Source organism: Urtica dioica, chromosome 9, assembly GCF_054948205.1.
Source record: "Urtica dioica subsp. dioica isolate 48M chromosome 9, U.dioica_male_clone48M_v1_H2, whole genome shotgun sequence".
In the NCBI taxonomy this organism is placed as follows: Eukaryota; Viridiplantae; Streptophyta; class Magnoliopsida; order Rosales; family Urticaceae; genus Urtica; species Urtica dioica.
Genome location: NC_142764.1, coordinates 14,337,243 through 14,358,399, shown reverse-complemented (window position 1 = coordinate 14,358,399; position 21,157 = coordinate 14,337,243). Strand labels below are relative to the sequence as shown.

Here is a 21,157-nt window from a genome sequence, read left to right as displayed (position 1 = left end):
TTACATCACAGAAACCTAATTTTTTTTTTCTTTCGGAAATCACCGAAACCTAATAGGTCAAATTTGAGATATATATGCTTTTATTGTTGCCTTGCATTGATTAATTGTATATTTGTATTCTCTTTTCGATCTCTTTATATAATACAAACCCTAATTTTACCATCTTGTGGTTGTGCAGTGTTGTTGCATCTTCTTTATTTTAATTATTAAAAAAGAAATTCATCACGTAGATTTCAAAAAATACTAAATTATAAAAGGGAAAATAACACATTTTTATCTTATGTTTTAGTGAAATGTCGACTTTAACCTTTGGTTTTCAAAAATGTCGAGATCATACATTCTGTTTAACTAAAATGATGAAATTATACCATTAAACGGATAATAGTGTCACAAATTTCTCCTTCATTGATATTAACTCTTATATAAGAAAAACATAATCAAATCCAAAACAGTATTCTAACTTTCAAATTTCCAATTTTGAAATAAAAATAGCCTTAAATTGAAATTAAATAATAAAATTCATATCTCACAAGAGATGACTTCATTCTGTGTTCGAATTGCAACTCTGAATCATGGGTTCTCTGTTCGAATCTGTAATTTTGATGAGTATCAACTGTCGATTTTTTACCCTTTTGCCTCTTTTTGCGTTCTTAACGATTAAGAGACTGTTGTTTATTTTTTAGTTTTTAAATAAATTACATATATGACGCGAATGAATAAAGATAATTACTGTTTACATATAAATAGTATAGTCAACGTCAATGAAAAATCAATAAAAAGAAGATTTGTGGCACTGTTGTCTATTTCAGGGTATAATTTCGTCATTTTAGTTAAATAGAGGGTATGATCTCGACATTTTTTAAAACCAAATGTTAAACTCGACATTTCACTAAAACACAAGATATATATGTGTCATTTTCCCATTATAAAATTAGACTTACATTTTTTAAAAATTCAACATATTTTATACCAAAACACCCCTTGACCTTTAATGATATTTTGTCTCTCTCTCTCTCGGTGACAAAAGTTCGATGATCCTATTTGAAATTCATTTTGAACTATAAATAAAAATTTGTTGTAACTAGTCATTATTTAACTCTTTTAAGATTTTAACACAAATTTTATTTTATTAAAAAAATTAGTTCATTAATCCGCAATAAATAGATTAACTAAACAATTAATTAATTTAATTTACTGGGAGTTGATGGACTATTTTTTTAATAAAATTAAACTTGAACTACTTTTAAAATGAGGATAGTATTGAGTTATTGGTCTAATTGCCCCAACTAAAAATGATTTTTATCTTTTTTTGTTTTAAATATTTTTTTTACGAATGTTAAAGATTATTGAAGAACATAATTGCTAAACATCAGTTCCTTTTTCCCGTTTTTACATCGCGGCCTCTATTCTCGATGAGGCTGGTTCTCATTGGAATTTATTCACACTTGGGAACTCATGAAGAGGGTGTTTGGACTCGCGCTCGATTCGTGGATGTGCGAGTTGATGGACTATTTTTTTTTTAATAAAATTAAACTTGAACTACTTTTAAAATGAGGATAGTATTGAGTTATTGGTCTAATTGCCCCAACTAAAAATGATTTTTATCTTTTTTTGTTTTAAATATTTTTTTTACGAATGTTAAAGATTATTGAAGAACATAATTGTTAAACATCAGTTCCTTTTTCCCGTTTTTACATCGCGGCCTCTATTCTCGATGAGGCTGGTTCTCATTGGAATTTATTCACACTTGGGAACTCATGAATAGGGTGTTTGGACTCGCGCTCGATTCGTGGATGTACGGAGAAGATTTTAATGAGCTTTTTTTTAGCTTGGAAAAGTGCGGCAGGTGCCTTAAGAACCCAGGTCTCATGAGGGCCTTCCGAGAGACTCTCGACGCTTGCATTCTTGAGGATTTGGGCTACATTTGCGACCCTTTTACCAACCAAAAGAAGATGCTTGAAGATCTCAACTCCTCCAAAAAAAGCAGTAGGGACTAAAATGAACAGTGCAGTAGCAATAAATGCGAGAATATTCCCCCGACCTTCGGGCGATCAACCGTGTGGAAAGATCCCTTAACACTCTCCTCAAGAAAGAAAGTACTTATTGAAGGCAACGTAGTAGCATCGCGTGATTTCAGGGAGGCGACCGCAACACCCGCTTCTTCCACCGGAAAGCTACACATCGCAAAAAGAAGAATATGATCACCGGCCTCCTTGATCACAACCTCGTGTGGACCGAGAACCCTCTCGCTATCGAAGGTATAATATCCTATTACTTTGCCAATATCTTCTCGTCGTCTAACCCCTCTTCTAGAGATATTGATCTTTATTACTCGTTGTCTAGCCCTAGTCATCACCGACGAGACCATTGACATGCTCACGGTTGCCTTCATACGCGATGAGGTCCGAGAGGCTTTCTTCGACATCGGCCCTTCCAAGGCCCCCTATAATGATGGCTTCCCTGGTCTCTTTTTCCAATAGTTTTGGAACATTGTCGGGCCAGGCTTGCCTCGGAGTACTCAACAACAAAGAGGACCTTGGCTCCATCAACGACATCATCATTGTCATGATCCCCAAAACTAAGTCCCCGGAGAAGATTTCCGAACGATAAGTCTAAGCAACGTCGTTTACAAAGCCATTGCCAAGTGCATCGTCGCCTGTCTCAAGAACACGTTGAAGGAGGTCATCTCTAAGAACCAAAGTGCTTTTGTAGCCGGCTGGAAAATCTTCGACAACTTCATCATCGGCATAAATGGCATGCACATGATGAAAATAGGTATATTCGGCAATGAGAAGTGTGGAGCTCTCAAGCTCGACATGTCCAAAGCCTTCGACCGTGTAGAATGACCTTTCCTTGAGGCGGTTCTTTCTTGTCTCAGCTACGTCCCCGCTATCATCGAGCCCATCATGCGGTGCGTAAGGTCCGTCCGGTTCTCCTCCATCCTAAATGAGGAAAACAAGAGATCTGTCATTCCCTCCCGGGGCTTACATTAAGAAGATCCCATATCGCCCTTCCTCTTCCTATTGTATTCAGAAGCCCTGTTCGCGCTCCTCCATCATTGATGGAGATCTTCTTAACTAAAGAAAACTCGCACGATGCAGGCGTACGTGTCGTCAAGTAATAGAGTGCAAAGAGCACAAATATCGATCCCACAAGAACTCAAGACGATTTTCGATATAAACTCACTAGTTTTTATTTCCAAGTTATAAAAATGTAAAAATGAGAGTTTTTTTTTATGGTTTTGAGAACAAAATAAATTCAAAAGCAAGATTAAATAAAAACGATTAACAAAGATTCAAACACAAAAATAAAAGCAAGGGGCGCGTTTTCGTTAATTCAATGATTTGGTCGGTCTTGGTGTGGATTTAATCTCGGGTTAAGAATAGAAAGACTTAGTCTCAATCCCTTTAAAGCATCTGTTAATCTCTCTCGAGTTTTTAGGGACTTAGCTATTTGATAAACTTACGCCTCTCGTTTTTGGTTCTATTAAGACAAACAACTGCATTTAGCCCGGGATTTTGATCAACTACATATATCCCCTAGTCTTTCGATAACTCTAGGTAGGTGAGTGATGGGATGGGTAAAGCTCTTTTTTTTAATTACACCTCGGTTTCTAAACTCGCATAGGATTCACTAATTTGGTAGCTAATCTAATTAGAGCTAACGCACAACCCATGAAGCACAATTCTAATATAAGGATTGACCAACCAAACTCAAATCATTAACTACATCACACCCCTCTAACTATTTAGCTACTCATGATTATGAATAAACAAAGCAAAATAGAGATGAGTAAAAGAAGCAAAACAAGGAACACAGTAGACATTGAATGCTAAACTCAACCAACAATAAATTGTATTAAACTCAACCAACAACTTCAACAAAGCAATAACTTCAAAACTAACTATATTCAATGATCATAACATAAAAGAAATCAACACAAGTTCAAAACACTAAAATAAAACTCAAAACAATGGTTCAAAAGCACAAAACAATGTAAATGAGTTCAAAACAACAAGAGCTAAAATAAAGAGAGGGATATGAGTGAACTATTGGAGATGATGATGATGATGGAATGGGTGTCACTTCACTCGTTCTTCTTCTTCACTCCAAAGTTCAAGAACAAACTTCTTCCAAAACCTATCTTTTCCAATCTCTCTCTAGAAAATCATCTCCCCCACTAATGGATACCTATACACTGATATAAAGCCTCTCAAGTGATGTTTTCGGAGCCATTTTGGGCCCTTGGATGAGATCCAATGGTCAAAATTAGTGAAAAGGCGAGATTAGAAAAGCTGAAAAACTACGTGGTGCACCGCGCTAGTTGAAAATCCACAAAGGTGCGTCGCGCTTCATGTTTGGCACGCCGTGCCAAGCTGGATTTCTGAAGGGGAGGTGCGATGTGGACGTGTGTTGGCTCCTCGGACATTTTGTGTAACAAATACATTGCAGGGCGCGGCGTGCTGACCTTAAGACTCGAGTTTTGACTTCTTGAGAAGTCCAAAATTGTCACGCCCCGAAAACGAGGTGTGAACTAACCGAAAATAAGCGCTATTAAACAGACTTTATTAAACACTAATAAAGTAACTAAACATCTCACAGTGCATATTCAGTTATTTACTTTACAGATCCAAAGATAAACAAAACAAAACACAAAAGTATAAACGAACTTTTACAAGCAAAAACTTATTTACAGACCTGCTAGACAAACTAAACCGAGACTTCCAAAATACTTGACGACGCTAAACTCCGAGGTAGTCCTAACCCTTCTTTTCGTTTCCTGATTATAAGAAAAAATTGAGGAAAATATGGGTGAGCCTGAGGCCCACTAGGTGCTATAATAATGGTTTGAGTAAAAAGATTTTCGAAAAATAATACTATATTTTATCATAATAATATTCTTGTCACGTGTAAATCATCATACACGTACAAGTATAACTTGCGGAAATGTAAATTGCAGGAATGTAAATGACAGAATTTAAATGTGTCTCTGGATACATCTAAACGTGTACTATTTCCTGAGCCGCCATGCCAACTTAACCCGTGGCAGACCTCTTATCAGAGCAAGGTGCACTCTCCGCACCATATATGTGTTTGTGTGAATCCGGTTGATCCAGGATATACGAAACGTTTTCTTTCGTAAATAAGGGATATATGTATACTATCGAAAATATTCTCAATTTCATAATCGGATATACCGATTTGAAATTCCGCCACTTTTAGAAACGATTTTGGGTTTCGTGGCACGTTTGCAACCATTTTCATTTCGAAAATAATATATATTGTGGTCAAACCATAAAATCGGGAGAGAAGGGTTACATTAACCTACATCGAGATTAAGCGTCTAAAGCTCTTGTCAACGAGACGTTTACTCGCTCCGTGAACCCGAACGTTCACATACACCGAGAATCCAGACGTTCACTTACACCATGAACCCTCTAAATGGCTTTTAGCCTCGAGCCCTATTCCGATAAATCACACCGACTTTGAATCAGAATTCTATGAGTAATTCACAATACTCATACTCAAACGTATGATTTAAAATCATATGACCTAAAGACACATCTAACTAAAAAAAATTCAATCCCGCATTTCAGAACGAGTCTAATTTCATTTATCCATAATGAAATCTGAAAATTAACAACCTTGGCAATACTCAAGAGTAATCAAGCATCGAATAAAAATCCTTGGGTCAAGAATCCCCAATTTCTTGAAAACCCCAAAACTTAAAATTTTCAAGTTCCATATAATAAAGTTCTATCCAAATACATAACACGAGAACTAGAAATCAACAATGAAAGCCGTCATTGAAATTCAATTCAACTAAGCAAATTCAAAACTCAATTCAATGGCACGTGAACTCAACCAATGACTGATCAAAACCACATATCCCAAATCATAAATTTATTAATTAACCGAGCACATAATACAAGAGTAAAGTATCGCACAATTTTCCACCAGCAACAACATGGTTCATTACTGAATCTAATCACAATAACGTTCAGTTCTATTTCTCAATCCGAATTAAATCAAAAGCCTATACATTTAAATCTTGGAATTCTGGAAAGAGAAAAGGGAATCCCAAATTCCTTGCCTTGATGTGGTTTCCGACGATCTTCTCTACAATCTCCGGGTCATTTTTCTTCTTCTCCGCCTCTGAGTCACGCCGCCGAGACCTTGACGAACAAAGACCCCCAAACTGATTTCAAATTCCAAACGAGCATAACAAAGACTGAAATCAGACTCAATACACAACAAAACCATTCTGAATCCTCAATTCAATTAATAAAATCCAAAATCAATCTCAACTCAACTAACCATCATGGAAAATATCAACGAACACAAACTCGAGAAAAACACGTTTTAATCTCAAAATCCAAATTCATAAATTAAATCCTAAAACGAATCCTTGGAACCCAATCTCAGCCACGAAAATAAACAATGAAGCCAACCCGAATCCACGAAAATCATCACAAACTCGAAAGCCCCAATCCGTTTCCAATTCTCGGCCAAACAGAAAAAAAAAACAAACGAAACTAATTCAAAGACCACAACCAAACCAAACCAAACCCCAATTTTAAACTCAAATCCCTAGTTTATAGTTCTGGAATTCAAAAGAGAGGAATTAGATTAAAGGATTTTATTGAGATAGAGAGTTTTATATAGCTTTAGCTTTGTTTAAATTAGTTTACTTGTATGACAAGCTTTCTCGCATCTCTTTTCTATTATTGTCGTTTTTGTTATAAAACGACTTAGGCTTTTATCACCTGATTGCCTACGTGGATGTTATCAGCTGATTAGACTATATATTTCTGTTTTGTTCTTGTTATCAAGTCAATTCAATCAAATCAATTTAGTTAGATTTATTTTCCTTCTTCATGTTTGTTCTTCGCATCTCTCAAGAACTCAGGAATGCGATATGGTATCAGAGCGAATCTCTTCCGCAAATTGATCGCACTCTTATCCCTTTGTTCTCCGATCTGAGTCGTCATCAACTACTGCCATGACGTCAAATCAAGAATCTTCAAGGATTATCGCGAGGACATAACCAATCGCCGATCCAGTGGAAAATCCCTTTTATCTCCACCACGGCGACAATCCAGGTGCTATCTTCGTTCCTCAACTACTCGCCGGCGATAACTACCCTAGCTGAAGAAGATCAATGCTGATAGCTCTAAGCGTCAAAAACAAGATTGGCTTCATCGTCAGTACGCATCAGAAACCACCGCTAGAAGATGCGACGTTCAACTCATCGAACATGTGCAACAATATCGTGGTTTCATGGATCCTCAACTCTGTATCTAAAGAGACGCGAGAAAGCTTGTCGTACAAGTAAAATAATTTAAACAAAGCTAAACCTATATAAAACTCTCTATCTCAATAGATTTCTTTACCTTGAACGATATCCGACGACCTTGAATTATTTTCGGCGAAACCGGCTCCTAACCCGACGGCAACAAACTGCGCTCCTCCTCGGCCACTTCGTCGCCTCCTTTTCTTCCCGGTCGTGCGACTCACTCTCTTGATTTCCTTCTCGGCGTGTTTCAATCCCACGCTCTCACTCACTCTCACTCTCACTATCTCTCTCTCGTTCGCTCTCTCTTTCTCTCTCGGTTTCTTCTTCTTTCTTCTTCCTCGTTCTTTTCTTCTTCCGCGATTTTTTTTCTTTTCTCCGTTTCTTTGCTTTTGTTTCACGCGTCCAACACATAAAGAGGAAGAAAATAATCGGTTCAACTATTGATAAGGCTGATGTTATTTCCAAAAATTGCTAATAAATCCCTCCTTAATTACAACTCAATCCTTTCTTTTTATTTTCCTCTAAAATTCCTCCACAAATCATCTTTTCTCTTCTTTATTGGTTGCAAAAAATCCTTTTCCATTAAAACTTATTATTCCAAACCCAAAATAATGGAAATAATTCTTAGAAAATTAATTACATAATTTTCTCGTCCATTAAATCCAGAGTAAAATATATTTCCATTTTTTTCTCGTTCTTTTGAAAAACTTAATTTACAACATTAATCTTAAAATATCGAGTCGCTACAAAAATACCCCCGTTTGGATCCGAATGCCTCCATTACCTCTATGACTCTCCAAAACTCCTTCTTCGACTCAAAAACCTGAAAATACACTAAAACTACACAAAAGAACATCAAATACATTAAGAACAAACTTCAATTCTCATCTAGAAAACGTAGATAAGTGTGAATATATTTCACTTATCAGTCTTGCCGAAGATAGTGGTTTCCTCTGGGGAGTGAGATTTGGAAACCCCGGGTTCACCATATCGCACCTCTTCTTCGCGGACGATAGCTTGATCTTCTTCCAAACAACGAAAGAGGATGCAAGATCCAGTCTCTGATGCCCTTGACGTTTATGCACAAGCCTCCGGTTACCTCATCAACTAGGACAATTCCGATGCTTGCTTCGACGGTAAAGTCAAACAGGAGATGCGAGCCCTTATTACTAGCACTTTGGGAGTTAAAATCATCGACAGACTCAACAAATACCTCGGCCTTCTGCTTGCCTTGGGAAGGAGAAATATCTAGGTGTTTAGCTACATTTGGGAGCGGGTTTGGAACAAGATAAAAGGGTGGAAGGGCATCTTCTTTTCCATTGCCGAAAAAAGAAGTGATCATTATTAAAGTCGTAGTTCAAGTCATTCCTAGCTACAACGTGCATTGTTTCAAACTTTCCAAGAGTCTCATCTTGGACCTTCACAATCTCGCGGCTAACTTCTTATGGGGTAGCAATGAGGATGGTAAGAAACCTCATTGGTAAAGTTAGGACAAAGCTTTGCATCCGTAAATCGGTGGGGGGTCTTGAATTCCGGAACCTAGAACGGTCCAATCAAGCTCTCCTCGCCAAAACCGATTAGAAAATCATTCGCAACCCCACCTCCCTCGCCTCGCGGGTCCTCAAAGCTTCCTACTACTCATCCTCTTCCTTTCTCCAAGCCTCTCCCTACCACTATTGTGCCTTCGGGTTGTGGCGAGGTCTTACTTGGGAATGAAGATCTCCAATCCAATATCCTTGGCATGTTGGACAGGGCACCGACATCAATGCAAGAACCGATTACTGGCTGCCCCGCAGTGGAGACTTCAATGTCCAAACAACACTGCCATCCCGCTCAGCACCACAATTGCTGATCTCGCTCTCCCCGGAGGTCACTGGAATTTGGACCTCCTCCTTAAGTTGTTCGGAGCCGAGGATATCGTGGCTATTCTATAAATTCCATATCTCTCCCCGGTCTCTCAAGATCCTATTTGTTGGCACTACACCAGGGACGGTGAATACTCCGCAAAAATTGGATATTGGATTGCACGCGAGATCCGGGAAACCGCCGAGTCCTTATCCCCGGGCCAAAATGCCCACTAATGGTCATCATTATGGACATTTTTCGTCCCTCCGAAGGTCCGTGTCTTTGTTTGGAAAATCTATAGAGGTTGGCTTCCCATTGTTGTCATCCTAGGCCACTGAGGAATGGATATTGACCCATGTTGCCCCCGTACGCCTGTGATCGCGAATCTATAGCCCACGCCATCAGGTTTTGCAAGGATAGCAAGCTTTTTTGGAAGAAAGTCGGGTGGTGACAACGGATCAAAAAGGGTTTTCGAGGAGACACGATCGGCTTTTTCTCTCGAATCCAAAACTCCCTTGGCCAGCTCGACTTCGAGATTTTCACGTTGCTCTCGTGGATCGCGTAGAATCACCACAACTTGGCCCTCCTCGACAACCCGGTCCGCACCATCCCTGACCAGATCAATTTCACCCTCTAGCTCCTTGAGGATTTCCGGTCCGCCAAACCAAGATCATCGACAGCTCTGACTCCGAGCCTTCTCAGTCGCCGGGAAACTGCTGGAAGCCGTCTGACCCGAGAATCACTGCCTTTAACTTCGACGCGGCGTTTTCCATCGACGGTCACCGTTGCAGCTTTGGTGGCATCCTTCGATCTAGTTCAGGCCAGGTCATCTGCTCATTCTTTTGTCAAGGCAACGACGAGCTCATCCATCTCATCGCGAAAGTTGTGGCGATCAAGCTCGGTTTGCAAAAAGCGACGCTCCTCGACCATACTGCCACCTAAGTCCAGATGGACTGCTAGACAATTCCAACGCTCCTCAGCCGTGGATCTCTTCCGATCATAGAGTGCGGTGCTATTTTTTAGGATATTTGTTCCTTATCCTCTCTGTTTTCTTATTTCTCCGTAATCTACACTCCTCAAATTTATAATGGTGTTGTGCACCTCATGACTAAAATGACCTTGAATTTTAACGACCCTTCTCCGCCTCCCGACCTATGCGAGCGCATTTTGGCAGGCTTGCCCATTAATGATTAGTCTAAGCGACTATTTCCCTAAAACACACACACACATATATATATATATATATATATATATATATATATATATATATATATATATATTGTTGATGTCGGATTCGATTCCTCAACAATCACAAAGCTATATATTATGTTTAGAGTAGAATACGTATTTATATTAGGTGAATCTCAAGAATTCGTCGTATCGAAATGAAGCTAATTTATAAAAAAAATGACAGAAAGTAAAGATGAAACAAAATGAACGATTGTATTGCAAGCTGATCGGACTGATTACAATGAGGATTGAGCTCGATCACGAACTGAGAGGTTACGAGCTCGACAATATTATAAATGGGAAAAATACAATAATTGAGAGTAAAATTGTGATGAATCACGTGCATGAGAAGTCTTGATCTTCGTCTATTTATAATCGAGGTCGTTGTTACTCTGTCGTCGATCTGGAGGACACGTGGTCGGCATGGAGGACTTAGAGATGCCACGCGTGTGCTGACTTGATCCGGAGTGGCGAGAAGATCGTTTGAAGACCACTTCTTCAGGGTTAAACGCCGGGTAAGTGGGTTAAACATATTGTACCCGTTACCAGTTTACCTGGTTTAAAAAAAGGGTAGCGGGTCGGGTAGACCTGCTTACCAGTTTACAAAATAAAAATCAATCAACAATATAAAGTTTAAAAATAATAAAATTTAACTGAAAAATATCAAAGTGCTACTACAATATAAAGACATTAAAATTCAAAAGAAATTAATAAATATACAAAAAAATCTTCATTGCAAATTGGGTCATCTTCATTGCAACGCCAACACACTGGAAATAGTTGTTTCCTAAAAAAATATATCATCTAATTAGGTAAACATATAATAATTTATTATATTTTTTATCATTTAAAAGTTAACGGGTCGGGTCCCGAGTAACCGGGTACGGGATGACTATTTCATTACCCGTATCTGGACCCGTTAAAACCTTAACGGGTATTACTCGTTAAAAAAAAAAACGGGTATTACCCGACCCGATAAAATCGGAGAACGGGCCGGAACGCAAATAACGGGTAAAATTGCTATCTCTAGTGGTGAGGCCGATTCCTACACCCATATATATTATATATATGTATATATATCTATATATAAATAAATAAAGCTAAAGTTTTAGTTTAGAAGTAACACGTTGGTTAGTAGAAATAATATTGCTCCTAATTTGGCAAAATATTAAGGGTCTATTAGGAAAATAGCAAACTTGAACGTTTGATATTGCTAAATAGCATACGTTTGATAAATCTTAGGTAAATAGCAGTTTTCATGTAGTTACTGTAATGTATAAACTTTTGTAAACGCTCTACTTGTGAATTTGAATAAAATGGACGAGTTTTAATTCAAATTCTTGTTGCATATGAGATGTCCTTAAATTTTAAATATCTTGGAAAATGATAATATTTAAGGTCGATGAAATTTCGGAATGAGAATATTCGAGTAATCCAAATATTATTATTCGAAACATACTCGGAGATTTAAAAATCTCAAGAGTAAAAATAAATTCCGGAATCCCTTAAATATATTCAAGATAACGGGAAATAATAATAATTTTCTCGGTTATTTTTCAAGATTATTTTTAATTAATTAAGGACAGAATTGTGAGAGTTTTTTTTAAAGGGACCTATGTGCAACATTTTGAAGGACGAGATTGAAAGAAAAAGAGGAAGAGGTGGTCTTTTTAAGAGAAGCGTGGCAATTTTTGAGTGGACCGCTTGGGTACATGTGGCGTGGCGAGAGTGTGCCACCTAGCACTTATTCCACTCTCACTCTCTCTTTCGCTGCCACCTTACCATCCCTCACTCTCTCTATTCTTCTCATTCTCGGTCTCTCTCTACTTCTCTTCTTCTTCCTCACGTTGCTCAGCCGAAAGAACCAGACAAGAGAAAAAAAAATTATCGGCCCTGAGTCCCACGAGACCGAGCCTCACCGCCATCACCAACACCACCTCGTCCCTCACTTCTTCTTCTTCTTCTCCTTCCTTTCCTCTTCGCGCGTCACCCAGCACCGAGCCAAGTCGCCGCGCGTCCACGCCGAGGAAGCACTCCGCCGCGAGCTCGCCGTGACCACCGCACGAGAAAGAGACGTCGGGAAAGAGTACTAGCACGCCGACGAGTCCAAATTCACGAGAAACCTGGTAAGGAAATTGAACCCGAAATGAATTTGGTGATTCTAGGGTTCATACTTGATTTTTGGGGCTTTATGGATTCCGGGTTGAATTTGGTGAAATTGATGGGTTTTGTGTGTTGATTGAACTCGGTTGTTGATGATTATAACTTGAATTTGAGGATTGTTTTCAAATTTCCTTGGTTTGGCTTGGTTTTGGCCGAAAATGTGATAAGCTAGGTTTTGTTTGGGGCTTTTGATTTCTGCGAGTTATGTGATGATTCTGAGACGTTCTAAACCTGTTTTAAGCTTGAGTTTTGGTTGATAATGGTTGTTTGGAATTTTGTTGAATTTTTGGACGAATTTTCTTTGGAATTGCTCTTGGCCGTGTGATCCTTTGAGGCTTTTGTTTTCTGATAGTTATTGTTGTCAATAAGAGGCTGTGATGATGAATCTGAGAACCTGTATATTGAGTTGAGTTGTTGCTTGATTGGATTTGTGTTAAGTTCGTTTGATTTGGTTATGGGTTCGAGTTTTGAATCGTGATATCGGGATTTGGATTTTGAAACTGATAAGAGTTTGGAATTTAAGATGTTAACTCTTTTTCATATTATTAAAACGTGATGTGCTTCTATAAGTTATGTATGGTATATCATAAATCAGCAATGGGAAACATGTAAAGCTATATAGCAAATAGAGAGAGAGAGAGAGAGAGAGAGAGAGAGAGAGAGAGAGGTGAAGATTTTTAAAGTGGCTTAAATAAATACTGCTTCATGAAATGACACTAATTTTTGTCAAGTTTTTTTTTTGACAGAAGAGCTTTAATGGGCGTTACTCAGGACTCTGAAGCAGTGAAGCGAAAAGCTTCAGCACAAAAGTAAATGACTTGGCTTGAGAATTTCGCTGGAGAATAGCGGGCCACAGGGTTTTAAAATAACGGGAGTCATGACAGAGAGAGCACCTGAAAGTCGGCCGAAATGGCGAAAGGTAGCGTACGGAGGAACGCAGCCCGGGTTCGAGGACAACCACACGGACGATTCCTTCCTCGAAGACATGGTCACGAACGCCAACGTGGTGAAGAGGAAGCTCTCGAAGGCGATGCACGACTCGGTCTCGATCTCTCAGTACCTCTGCGTGGTCGCACTCGTGGGGACCGTCTGGACTCACACCCTCCGATCGACCCTCGACGAGAACGCATTGCTGGCGATCAACGCGACCCTGTTCGGGCTCGGCTTCGCCGTCCTCTTCCTCACCGGAGAGATCCTCTCACCCAATCTCGCCCTCCGCTACCTCCTCAACGTCTCCTTCTTCGCCACCGGGCTCTGCGTTCTCGCGCCGCTCTACCAAACCCTGACGAGGTCGATCAGCTCCGACTCGATCTGGGCCGTGACCGCTCTGCTTGTTCTGCTCCACCTTTTCCTCCACGACTACGCGGGGTCCACCGTGAGGGCTCTCCGAAACCCGACCCTCACGAGCTGCGTGTCTCTCAACGCCTCCGTCGTGGCGTCGGTCTTCGTCGCGTCTCGGCTTTCGTCGAGGCTCCACGTGTTTGCGGTGATGCTCTTCTCGCTGCAGATCTTCCTCTTCGCTCCGCTGGTGACCTTCTCCGTCAAGAGACACTCAACGTCACTGCACCTTTGTCTTTCCTTCTTCGTCATGGTTCTCGCGCTGGGCTTTGTCTTTGCTCTTCACCGGCTCCTCTTTGTGATGCTGTTGGGGCTCTTGTTTTTCGTGAATGTGGTTTGTCCCTATTGGCTCATTCGAATCCAGGAGTACAAGTTTGAGATCAATGGTCCTTGGGACGAGGCTAAGCTTTGTTTTGATATAACCGACTGATTTTCTTTTGTATTTTGGGTTATTGATTTTGTGCATTGTTCTCTGTTATTTCATCAATGTAATACTAGGTACCTTGCAGGGACGCATTTTGGCTCCTTTGATCTACCAGTGATGTTGACTGATTTTTTTTCTTGCCACCTTCAGTTTTAGACTTAAAGATCACGGAGCTGATAATAAATCGTTTTGAGTATGTAGTCTTAGCTTAACAATAAGAAAAACAGAGGTTCGTAGAGGAGATGGATAGTGACTATGTATATTTCAGCAAGGAAGAAAATGCGGTTTGAAAGGCTCGGAATGGTTTAGCACATGCGCTCGGATTTGGCCCTCGTGGAGACTATGCTCATTCGTTTTCCAAAGTTTTTTTTTTTGTTTTTTTTGTTTTTTTTGCTTAGGATCGGACTTGAGTGGTGTTTGAAAGTGATTCCCAAGAGGCTGTGTTAGCTAGCTGTAAATGGAGTTCAAAGCAAGTGTCCTGGAGTTCTTCGAGAGTTCCTCGTTTCAATGATTCCAAGCTCATGTGGATCGCAACATGTTTGCTCATGACACTATTGTCTTGGCAAGGAGAAATGGGGCTATTGGTATCCTGGATCTTTGCCCTTTCCAGGTGGTTCATTTGCTCCTTTGGAATTTTCCTCTTTTTTACATTTTTTCTTGCTGTCTACTTCATGTATATTTATTTTGGGAAAATAGCAAATATATACTTTTGTGTTTTACTGAAATGTCGAGTTTAACATTTAGTTTTCAAAAATGTCGAGTTTATATTCTCTGTTTAATTAAATTGACATAATTATACCATAAAATAAATAACAGTGTCACAAATATTCTTTTTATTGACTTTTTATTGATGTCGACTCTGATATAAGAAACCGAACCAAATATCAAACCAGTACCATAACCCCAAATTCTCAATTTTAAAATAAAAAATAACCATAAATCGAAATATACTAATAAAATTCATTAATGGCTTCTTTCTGTGTTCGAATTACAACTCTGATATTGGATTTCACGCTCGAATCAGTGATTTTGATGATATCGATTGTCGATTTTTACTCGCTTCCTGTGTTTGTGTTCTCCACAATTCATAGATTGTTATTTGTTATTCATGTTTAAATAAATTACATATATGGCGCCAATAAATAAAGGTAAATGGAAGATTAGTGGCATTGTTATCTATTTTATGGTACAATTTTATCATTTTAATTAAATAGAAGGTACAAGCTCAATATTTTTTAAAACCAAACGTTAAACTCGACTTTTCATTAAAATACAGGGTATATATATTTTTCCTTTGGTCTGATGTCGGGCTTGCTATCTGTTGTCAGCCTTTATGGCTTTTTCTTTTGGGAATTTTGTAGGGGTCAGACTGGTTTATGCTCATTCTAAGGGCATCTACAACTCTAACACCAAATTTGGTGTCAAAATCACACTATTTTTGTGTGTTTTTAGCACTAATTTTTTTTTTCAACTCCAACTACAACGCCAAATTTCACACTAAATATACCATTCTCTATTATTATATTATTAAAACCAGATAATAATCTATAGTAAAATATTTCAATAAATAATTATAATGCTTATTTGTTTTATTAAGTGATTAAAATTATATATGTGAGTAGTAAAACAAAAATTAAAACGTACTGAATTAAAAGTAATAAAAATATGAAATAACTATCACATACAAATTTAGTTTTCATGTTTATTTGATGTGTTTAATTTTAAATTTATAATTTATGCTTAAATTTTTAATATTTTATTTGAACTTTGTTTTAATATGTTTTTTTTAGTCATTTGGTAAATTTTGGTGTTTTATAAATATTTATATAGTTATGTGTATATATATATACATATAATTGTTATAAAAAAATGAAAAAAAACTTTTTACCGTGTTATACATTAACACATCAAATTTGGTGTGTTGTTTCATAACACGGTATAATATAGTGTGAGATTTACAGTGTGATTGGAGGCAATTTGTCACTATATAGTGATTTACCGTAGGATTGAAGTTGGCCTAATCGTATTCACTTTCAATAAATTGCAACTCTCTTTTAAAACATCTTCCACATTGTTTTAATTCCACACCAATACTAAAAAAAAAAAAAAAATCATTTCTCTATTATTTTAATAATTTTTAACACTATAACTCATATATATCATTATCAATGTTATATAAAATGTCTTATAAAAGAAACACACACACGTTACATGACACTTGTATACTTGGCACAAAATTTATATAGTGAACTACAATATATCAATATAGTAATTAAAACTTTTATTTATATCGTTGTGTCATGCATCTTGTCTTAGTTTGTGCTATTTATTATAGTGGCCATATAACACGGCCATATGACTGGTTCTCCCATTTATTATATTTAAATATTTTATGTGTAGATATATAAATTTATCACAAAATTACATATGAAATTATTTTTAATAATTTAACTTGATATGAAAATTAAGTTTGATATGTCATAGAGAATAATTACAAAAAAAAAAAAACCATTAAAATATTAAGCTGCATTGCAAATACACTAAAAAATAAAGGGAGTTGAATGAAGACTAGAAAACACTAGATAAACTAATTTCATAATATTAAAATCTCGCTCATTTATGGAGTTGAATAAATATTGAGACTCCGTATAAGAAGTTTTACTATTTATTCACACCATATTGGAGTGAAAAATGAAGTTGGATTGAAGCAAACTCAATTCCATTTTGTCACATTTCACTCAATTTATGAAGTGAGTAGGTGATGCTCTTATTTTTAGTGAAAATGGAAACTGTGAAAAAAGAAAAGTCAAAAGAAACTTTATGCATTAAGGAAAATAATTGTTTAGACAGTTGGCAATATATGAGATTTTTTTTTTTGTATGTATTTATGGGTTAAAGTTTTGAAAAGTCATTACGACAAGTAATTTCTACTATGATTTTTTGCTCTAAATGGTACGTCTGGAAATGTATTGGTTGTTCTTTCTAGTTAGATACGTAGACAAACTTCAAGAACTTGGTCTTATTAGTAGAGGAGAGAAGACCATGTTGTTGATGATGCTTAATCGAGTGGGTTCCAGGGATCGGACATGATTCTGCGTCCATCTCGTTCAAAGGTTGTCGTTGTTTGTCAACATAGACACCTTTGCTTCTTTGACCTCGCCTTGAAGCTACGAGTTGTGAATCTCGTATGGCGAAGATAACGAGACGCGAAGACTTTAAAGGTAGAATAAAACAACATCATCATAGCAAGCATTACGTTCAATAAGAAAATAACAATCGATAACTCATCACCATTTTTCATATCAATTTATGTTGATTCGTGCAACATGTTTTGGAAGTGATGAGACTTGTCTTTTGTTAGAATGTGAACATAATATTGGGTAGTTATTATAGAATGTGAACATAATATTGGGTAGTTATCAGAATAGAATATTATGTATTTATTGTAATTCATTTCTTTCCTTTATGTTTCTTGTCTAACTTGTATAAATACCCATTACGTGAATGAGAAATACACAACCTTTTCTCTCAAAAACCTCTCTGATTACATGGTATCAGAGCCATCCGAAAATTCCCAAAAATTCGAAATCAAACATCCCATTACCTGGGTTCGAGATTAATCTGCCCTAAACCACCAGATTCACCAGATTAGGGTTTCAATTTTTTTTTTTTTTCCAGAAAATCTTCTAAGCCTCCGAAATCTTTTCATCATTATCATCTAAATCCATCGATCCCCTACACTCACCACTTACCCAGACCATTCAGAAACTCAATTCCGATCAATTCTGTGCCAAAACCTGTTCATTCCGCCGACCCACGCGCCTCCACGCGCCGCCGCTGCCGCCGCTGCCGCAAAAATAATAAAAAAAAAATCTCAGGTTTATCTCGTCTAGCTGCTCACTCTTTCCAAAACGACATGGCTGAGATAAAGGCTGTTGGTGTACCGGAGATCATGCCCATCCTTCTACTGCAAGAAACCAGGTCATACGATCCAAGAGTGCCGAAAGCTTCAGTACAAGAATCAAAAGAACCCATCTGCTCATGCTGCATCCTCCGATAACAATTTGGTTCGTGTCCCTGCTGATGAGTACGCCAAATTTTTCGAGTATCAAGAATCACTAAGGACTTCAAAACCCTCTGTCGCTGCCATTGTCGAATCAGGTAATCCGAGTGCGTGTCTTCTTTCCTCATCCTCCAAATGGGTCATTGATTCTGGTGCCACAGATCATATGACAGGTAATTCAAAACTTTTCTCCACTCTTACACCTCATGCTTCCGCCTCCACGGTTACCTTAGCCGATGGATCTCCTTCCAATGTTATTGGTTCTGGCACTATCACACCTACCTCTTCTTTGACGCTATCGCAAGTCTTGCACTTACCCAACCTATCATTTAATCTCTTGTCTGTTAGCCAACTCACAAAAACGTTAAATTGCTCAATCTCATTTTTCCCAAACTCGTGTGTTTTTCAGGATCTCATGACGAAACGGACTATTGGTAAAGGACATGAATCTAGAGGCCTCTACATTCTCGACACACCCAGATCCATTGCTTGTTCCAGCACCACGTCTGCCCTTGAAGAACATTGTCGTTTAGGCCACCCTTCCCTTCCTCTTCTAAAGCTTCTTTGTCCTCAATTTCGCTCAGTTTCGACTTTAGATTGTGAGTCGTGTCAGTTTGCTAAACATCATCGCCTTAGTTCTAGCCCTAGGATCAATAAGCGATCTAGCGCTCCATTTGAATTAGTTCATTAAGATGTTTGGGGTCCATGTCCTGTTACGTCCAAACCAGGTTTTCGATACTTTGTCACTTTCGTGGATGATTTTTCTCGTGTAACTTGGTTATTTTTAATGAAAACGCGTTATGAATTATTCTCATTATTTTGCTCTTTTTGTGCTGAGATCCGTACTCAATTCAATATCTCTATTCGCACCTTCCGTAGTGATAATGCCAAAGAGTACATGTCTAGTCAATTTCAAAATTACATGACCCAACATGGCATGCTTCATGAAACATCATGTGTTGATACTCCGTCCCAAAATGGAGTTGCTGAACGCAAAAATCGACACCTTCTTGAAACTGCACGAGCTTTGCTATTTCAAACAGGTGTTCCAAAGTGTTTCTGGGCTGATGCCATCTCTACTGCGTGTTTTCTTATCAACCGTATGCCATCATCTATTCTTCAAGGTGCGATTCCTTACAAAAAATTATTCCCTCAAAAGCCTTTGTTTCCCGTTAATCCAAAAATCTTCGGTAGTACATGTTTTGTTCGGGATGTTCGTCCAGGTCTTACAAAGTTAGATCCAAAATCCTTAAAATATGTGTTTTTGGGATACTCTCGTCTTCAAAAAGGGTATCGGTGTTACTGTCCTAGTCTTCAAAGGTATCTTGTGTCTATCGATGTCACCTTTCTGGAACACTTACCATACTTCACATCTGAGAAATCAACCTTGCCACCTCCCGAGGACGATGATCTTTTAGTCTATTCCATTACTTCACCAGACGTTCCATCTCCCTCACAGGTACCACCTCCTTTAGCACCCGACTCTACAGACACCATAGCACTTGACTCCACAGACACCATAGCACCTGACTCCACAGACACCATAGCACCTGACTCCACAAACACCATTGAACCTGCTCCTAGCGTTGCACCTCCTCCTCCTCCGATCAAGATCTACACTCGTCGTATCCATCCGGTACCACACACGCTCATTGATCCTCCAGAGACATGTCCTACACCGGGTCCTTCGTCATCAGATCCACCTCCAATCGAAGATCTTCCCATTGCATTACGCAAAGGTAAACGACAGTGTACTTACCCTATCTCTTCATCTATCACCATTCCTAAAACTGTTCGTGAGGCATTAGATCATCCAGGTTGGCAGAAAGCAATGACAGAGGAAATGAATGCCTTAGATGACAATGGTACTTGGGAGTTGGTTACTCTTCCTTCAGGGAAACGGGCAATTGGATGTAAATGGGTCTTTATGGTCAAAATGAATCCAGATGGCACGATTGCTCGATTGAAGGCCCGCTTAGTCGCTAAAGGCTTTGCCCAGACATACGGCGTTGACTATTCCGATACTTTCTCTCCTGTTGCCAAGTTGACATCCATCCGACTCTTCATCTCCTTGGCAGCAACTCATGACTGGCATCTTCACCAACTTGACATAAAAAATGCATTTCTACACGGTGACCTACATGAAGAAGTGTATATGGAGCAACCTCCTGGTTTTGTTGCTCAGGGGGAGTGTGGCCATGTCTGTCGTCTTCGAAAAGCATTGTATGGGCTGAAACAAAGTCCTCGTGCTTGGTTCGGAAGGTTTAGCCATGCCCTTGAAGAGTTTGGGCTTCGAAAGAGCAAATCTGATCACTCTGTATTTTTCAGGAGCACAAGAGATGGTGTCATTCTCCTAGTTGTTTATGTGGACGACATAGTAATTACAGGGAGTGATACTACCAGCATTTCGTCTCTCAAAGCATTCATCCACACTCAGTTCCAAACAAAAGACTTGGGCACGCTAAAATACTTCTTGGGTGTTAAAGTATCGAGAAGTAAAAAAGGTATATACTTATCGCAAAGGAAGTATGTACTTGATTTGCTTTCCGAAACAGGAAAATTAGGTGCCAGAACATGCACTGCCCCAATGACTCCCAACATGCAGCTTACTAAGGAGGGTGAACCAATGGATGATCCTGAAAGATATAGAAGATTGGTCGGCAAGTTGAACTACCTCACCGTTACTCGTCCAGACATTGCATACTCCGTCAGCATAGTAAGTCAATTCTTGGCATCTCCGACAGTTGATCATTGGGCAGCATTGGAACAGATCTTGTGTTACTTGAAAGGAGCACCA

The 21,157-nt window shown here is 38.6% G+C and overlaps 1 protein-coding gene across 2 annotated transcripts; it reads left to right on the top strand.

The window, feature by feature from the left end:
- Positions 1-12,158: 12,158 nt before the first annotated feature.
- SETH1 (phosphatidylinositolglycan synthase family protein) lies at positions 12,159-14,493 on the top strand. 2 transcript variants are annotated; one of them, XM_089624938.1, is made up of 2 exons: positions 12,159-12,498; positions 13,285-14,493. In XM_089624938.1, exon 2 carries the CDS (start codon positions 13,413-13,415, stop codon positions 14,301-14,303), a length of 891 nt encoding a protein of 296 aa, XP_089481064.1. In that variant the 5' UTR covers positions 12,159-12,498; positions 13,285-13,412; the 3' UTR covers positions 14,304-14,493. The 2 variants fall into 2 exon arrangements, with proteins under 2 accessions (XP_089481064.1, XP_089481063.1); XM_089624937.1 differs by having other exon boundaries at positions 13,282-14,493.
- Positions 14,494-21,157: the final 6,664 nt, after the last annotated feature.